Below are 6,268 nucleotides of genomic sequence, written 5' to 3' on the forward strand. Positions count from 1 at the left end.
TTGTTTATTTAAGGGTCTGATTGATCTGTTGAACAGGTAACAGATAATTTAAGGGTCTCTATCAAACTTTTGGTTGGATTTGCCAAATTTGATTTAAACTTTAATATTGACACAGATTGGTTAGATATAAAAATCTTGAATGTGATATTTAATATTTATTTTTTATTGCATCAATTAATTTTTTTCTATTAAATTGATTTTTTATTGCATTAGTAAAAAACAATTTTTATCGTGGTAATTTGGATTTTTTTCGAAAAATCTTCAATTTGATATCTGAATTTAAAAAAACGAGATTTGAAATGAAAAATAGATTTTATTGCATTAATTTTTTAAAAGAAATGAATTTTAGTTATTTTTCTATAATTATTTTGCAAGTTGGTTTCCCAAAATAGGAATCAAATGCAAGTTGGTTCCCCAAAATGACGATTTTGAAAGTTGGTTCCCCAAAATAGGAATCAGGTCCAAGTTGGTTCCCCAAAATGACGATTTTGAAAGTTGGTTCCCCAAAATAGGAATCAGGTCCAAGTTGGTTCCCCAAAATGACGATTTTGAAAGTTGGTTCCCCAAAATAGAAATCAGGTGAAAGTTGGTTCCATTTTGGTGCAATTTTCCCTTTTATTTTAAAACATCATTTGATTGTGTTAATACAGAACCATATGATTATATATATGGGATGATTTAAAACTGATTATATGTTATTTTTAGCATAATTTCGTGTTTTGATATGTTATCAATTGTTTGGAATAAGGGAGACATGACCAGGAGATGTGTATTTTGGGATAAAGGTGGCATAATCATGAAAGACGTGTTTTGAGATAAGGATAGCATAATTAGAAGAGACGTATATTGGAATAAGGGTGACAAAACCTTCTGTATGTTAAAAATGGGACTTGGATCATGTGAAAATGATATTGCATCTGTATGATTTATCACATTTGTGTGATGTGATGAGTTGGTGTTATCGCATCCTTGTGATGCGAGTAAAAATATTATCGCATCATTGGGATGCGATGAATGAGTTGTGTATCTGATTTGCCTCTCACATCATATTATTAGATTAAACAGTGTGGTCTGACCTTGGATTGTCGGTTATAAACCCTCTTTGTTTAAGCAAACGTTATTGTTTGACATAAATAAAAAATACATTATTATTTTACATAAAAATATATATCAACTAAAGTGAAATATTCAATCGTACTCGTACAAAAACCAAAAACGTCGTTATTACACTTTTGGTGTCTTGAAAGCAGTTTCCTGGTTTTAGAGATAATGGTCCCCGTTTTCTTTTACCAAATTTAATTGGCTAGGGATATATGTGATAATGCTTTTATTGTGAGAGTTTTAAACTGGTTCGATGACCTGTCGAAATTTTTTTCTGAATAAAATCTACCGTCTCAATCTTTTATACTTCATTTATATCCATCAACCATATAAATGCACAGTATGAAAGAGAGAATGTAAATATATATATATAAAATAAAAGTCTGATTTGTGTTTATGGAACTGGTGGAACAAGAAAGAAGTAGGAGAATGTTCTTATTTAATTTTTAATACTGAAAATTGCTATAAGATTACAGTTCAACAAGATTCTTTTAGTATTAACAAATACTGGTAAATAATGTTAAACCAACATATATTTATAACAGATGTTTCTATTATCTGTAAATAATGTTAAATCAACACTAGTTTCCGAGTCAATTTTTATTAGAAAAATTATTTCTTCATTATTTAAATATTATATATTATGTATAAATAATGATGCAAAAACATACAAGTATTTAAAGCATTACAAATATGTTGAAGTATTTGTATATATGTTTAGAACTGTTAAGTTATGTTTGACAAATTAACTGATAGCTGACAAACTAATTACGTTTAATAAAAACTATAAACTAGTTAAAATAGTTAATAATAATTTTACGTAATTAATATTAATGAATAATGAATAACAAATATCTATATCTATATATATTTATAAAGCAGAATCATGATAGGTTGACATGACATCTCCTCGATGCAGAGATCTTATTTTCCTCTTTTTTCCACATTTTGACTTTTCTTTCCTTGGTAATTTTGCAAATTAATGTTCACATTTAACTCAAAAACTCTTTCCCTTCTCTTGGTACGTTTCAACTCCAACCACCACCGTCCATCGCCACCACCATTAGCCACCTCCACCTTCTCCTCTACTACAACAACCTCTTCTACCACCTCCACAACCACCATTGGCCACTTATCACCATCATTCACCACCACCACCACTACCACCGTAGGCCATCTTACCTCCACCATAACCGCCACAACCATCGGCTACCACTACCACAACCCACCATAACCACCATCTCTACTCCATTGGCCACAACTATCTCCTCCACCATTGTCGACTGCCACTACCACTACTATCCACCATCTTCACGTCCTCTACAACTATCTTCATCCACCAACCACCACTACCTTTACCTCCACAACCACTGTTGGCTATCGACCACCACCACCCATCGCCACCACCACTAATACCGTCGGCCATGACAACCTTCACCAGAACCACCACTACCTCCACCATATTGGTCACAACTAGAGGTGTGTAGAAAATCAACCGATCCAATCGAAACCAACAGATCCAATTAGAACCGACCGATCATAATTGGATATTCATTTGTAATTGGATCGAATTGGATTGAAAATTTCAACATCCAATTTGGATCAGTCGGTTTTCGGATGACAGTTCAGAACAAACCAAAACCTAATCAAACCGAACCGACCAACATTCAATCACCCATCCAATTAATCATCTGATGACCATCCAGTTATCCATCCAACCATTATCCAACTATCATCCGATTAATTTGTTTTCAAATTGTTTAAATCGGAATTTGTTTTGTGTGAAGTTTTGAATTTTTAACTTCCCTTGCATTGATTTTAACACCTATTAAAATTGATTAATTAATTTTTACCAGTGTTAGAGAATTTGATTGAATTAACACACTGGATAGATCTAATCCCATAGGATCATCCATTGGATATCCGATGGATATAACCAAACCGATCCAATCATCCATTGGGTTGGATTGGATCGGTTTTCCAATGTTAATCGGATCAGATTCGGTTGGCAAAATGCAACATCCAATAGATGAGTGGATCAGTTTTGGTTCATCTTACATCTAATGGATGTCAAGGGTCTTTTTCCAGTCAAAATTTACTAATAGGCAATCCCCTTTTTCCGTGAAAATGCGAAAGGACTCAATTCCGTCTAACCCCACCTACCTGTTTTGCCCCCTTTCCAAGGCAACAAAAGCAGACCGGATGGGGTAATGCTCTTTTAGAAGCTTGTCTAAGGCAAATGATGAGCAAGCCTAGTCACAACTACCTCATCCACCACTATTTAGCGCAACCACCATTACCAACTACCATTTTCACATCCTTTGTACAATCAGATTTTTTCGAACTATCATCAATTTATATCATATTTTTCGTCTAAATTTGATCCCGAACCCGATCCCCAGTTTTGCATGGAATCCCCGTCCCCATTGACGCGAGTACAACGGGTTCGCAATGGGGCAGGTTTCATTCCCATGCCTATGTATGTATTTTTGTATATGAAAATTGTGTAAAAATGTTTATAAATCAAACTATTTAATTATTTACTTTATTTGTGTTGCTTATAACTATTACATGGTATATAAAATAATCAAATAACTTTTGGGGGACAACTTGTCTAGTTCTATAATGTTCAATCTTAGTCGTACAAAATACCATAAAAAGACTTGTTATGTACAGTCCTGTCCAAGTCTCATCATTTCCAATCCAGTTTTGTCTTGTCCAGTCATGTCTACGTACCAAAAGCTACCTAAATAACGATTTTAAAAGTTGGGTTCTCCAAAATAAGAATTACATAAAAGTTGGTTCCATTTTGATACAATTTTCTCTTAAAAAAGTTTAAAAACTTAATCATTTAAAATACAAAAGTTCGTTAAGTTTTTCTTTCTCATGCAACGATTAGGTTATTTGATTTTTTATCTCATCTGAATTTATTAAGCATTAATTTATCTGAATAAATCAAAATATTTGTTATTGTCTTAAATAAATAGCATGAATAACAAGAATTACCATTTTAACCTTTCGTCTGTATAAATACCATGTTTAGGCTTTACCCGTCCTATTTGATCCTTTATCAATGCATTAACTACCGATCCCATTTCAGTCGTAACCGGCTTCCAAATGACCGGTTAAAGTTAACATGTTAAGACCGACTTTTCTCTAAATTGCCACATGGCGTTCACCCATTGGTCAACAGACACGTTAAAAAAGGTCGGTCATACCGACCCACATCAGTTACACATTGTGGGTTAGGAACCACTTAAATGGATCCGACACCAAATCAAATTCATATGAAAAAAGTTAACACGCTATGACGATCATTTAACACAACGGCGTTCGCCATCATCAACCCCACCCACCGCTAATAACATCACGGACGATAACGAAAAGATCGCGATAGTAAAACAAAATAAGAAAAAAGAATCGAAATCCAAATTAGTAGTAAACAGTCACTAGAGAAAGTATCTCATCATTAAACTACTCAACATGCCCAAAGACAACACAAACTATCATCAAGTAGTTGCTAAAAAGGGAACAAAAAAGATGTAAGAAAGGCCGTAGATCATTTTTCCGACCTTTTTTGGTTAATTTTATGGGTTGGGGATTGCGGCAGCCGCCTCTCCGCTAAAACTATCAAAATCAGAATCTGAAATTAGGATCCACGTCCATCGACCAGGCAAACTTCGCTAGTAGAGACTTGTTGAAAACCTGCACCCGATTCACGTATACATTTCACGGGGTCACTTTTACAAACTAACCTTAAACATTCCAGTGTTTTTTCAAATAACCTTCTGACGTATTATTTTTTAATTGTATAAACTTCTGACAGATTTAAGAACGTCTTTGCCTAACATAAGAATGTTTTTTCCTAACACAAGAACGTTTCACAATTTGTCCAAAGGTCATGCATTTAAAAAATTTGTCCAACAGTGATTCTCCTAAATAACCCTTTACATCATAGGCACGTTATACGAAGGTTATACGTATAATCTTTTGAAAAAGCTCATGCTCTTAATTGAAAACTCATTTAAGGTCATTTAACTGTGCATGAAGACTCGATTGCTTTGCAGATGATTGGGCTAAGGATACTCTCTCCGTCCCAAAATAAATGTCCACAACGAAAAAAACACACAATTTTAGAAATGTGTAATTCTTACACTTTCTAATTTACCGAATGACAACTTTACCCTTAATAAAAAACCACACCATTTTAGACATGTATAATCATTCGACTACATCTCATCAATTCTTAAATATGCATGCATCATAATTAAGGGTAGACATGGAAATTTAGTAAATTATAACTATCTATTCATGAAAGTGGACATTCGTTTTGAGACAAACTTCAATAGAAATGTGGACATTTATTTTTGGGACAGAAAAGTAAAAAAATAAAAAGAATTTGAAAAAGTAAGTTCTTAGTTCTTACCTTCTCAATGGGAACTTCGTGTCGTTTACACCACGCCACTGTTATCCTAGGGTCGAGGTAGTTTATCTTTGAAGTGCCCAATGCTACTGTTTTCAAATCTTCCTTGGTCTCTTTGTCACGTTCCATTTTCTCAATTTTAGCGTTAGTTTGAGCTATCTTCTTCGCTAGCCTGCAAGTTTTGTCAATAATTTCAACAATTAAGATAGCGTACATATTTTTAGCGTCAAAATCAAAGAAGATTGGTGATCTTACGCTTCGGGGTTCAAGTTCCTCTTTGGTTTGCCATCAGAGTTCTTCAATGGAGGCTTCCCTTTCTTTGCACGAACCAAATCGGTTTCTAATTCTTTTATAACACCCTATATAAGAGAAGAAGGCCAAAAGTACATATAATATGGTCAAATTTTAAGCTTGTTTAACTGGACCAACCCACACCATGAACTGAGCTTAGCCATTCACGCAGGGAGTGGCATGCACTCCTTTGCGGTGAGTCGAGTGAGTTTGGGCTCCTTAAAACTCATGGGTATGCCTACGGAGCTCTAATTTGCTATCTTTGTGCCATTGGGATGGCCACATTCCCGCCCAATCTGTCACAAATCATGGAAGTCCAACTTTGAACTAGAAAACATTTACATTATGAGTTCCGTTTAAATGTAATAAAACCAAACAGACCCAATATATTCCATACAGAAGTAGGGTCAGGAAGAGAAAGAGAGAGAGAGAGGGGGGGGGGGGGGGGGTTCA

The 6,268-nt window shown here is 34.5% G+C and overlaps 1 protein-coding gene across 2 annotated transcripts in view; it reads right to left on the minus strand.

The window, feature by feature from the left end:
• Positions 1-4,510: 4,510 nt before the first annotated feature.
• The window catches only part of LOC112518992 (DNA topoisomerase 1-like), an 11,305-nt gene continuing 9,547 nt past the window's right edge, over positions 4,511-6,268 (minus strand). For both annotated transcript variants that reach the window (XM_025126842.1, XM_025126843.1), the window contains 3 exons: positions 5,780-5,883; positions 5,528-5,696; positions 4,511-4,806 (listed from right to left, as the gene is read on the minus strand). In XM_025126842.1, the coding sequence (XP_024982610.1) occupies positions 4,738-4,806; positions 5,528-5,696; positions 5,780-5,883 (342 nt within the window). In that variant the 3' untranslated portion in view covers positions 4,511-4,737. The remainder of the gene's footprint in view (positions 4,807-5,527; positions 5,697-5,779; positions 5,884-6,268) is intronic.

This window comes from Cynara cardunculus (genome assembly GCF_001531365.2).
Source record: "Cynara cardunculus var. scolymus isolate 2C chromosome LG 10, CcrdV1, whole genome shotgun sequence".
In the NCBI taxonomy this organism is placed as follows: domain Eukaryota; kingdom Viridiplantae; phylum Streptophyta; class Magnoliopsida; order Asterales; family Asteraceae; genus Cynara; species Cynara cardunculus.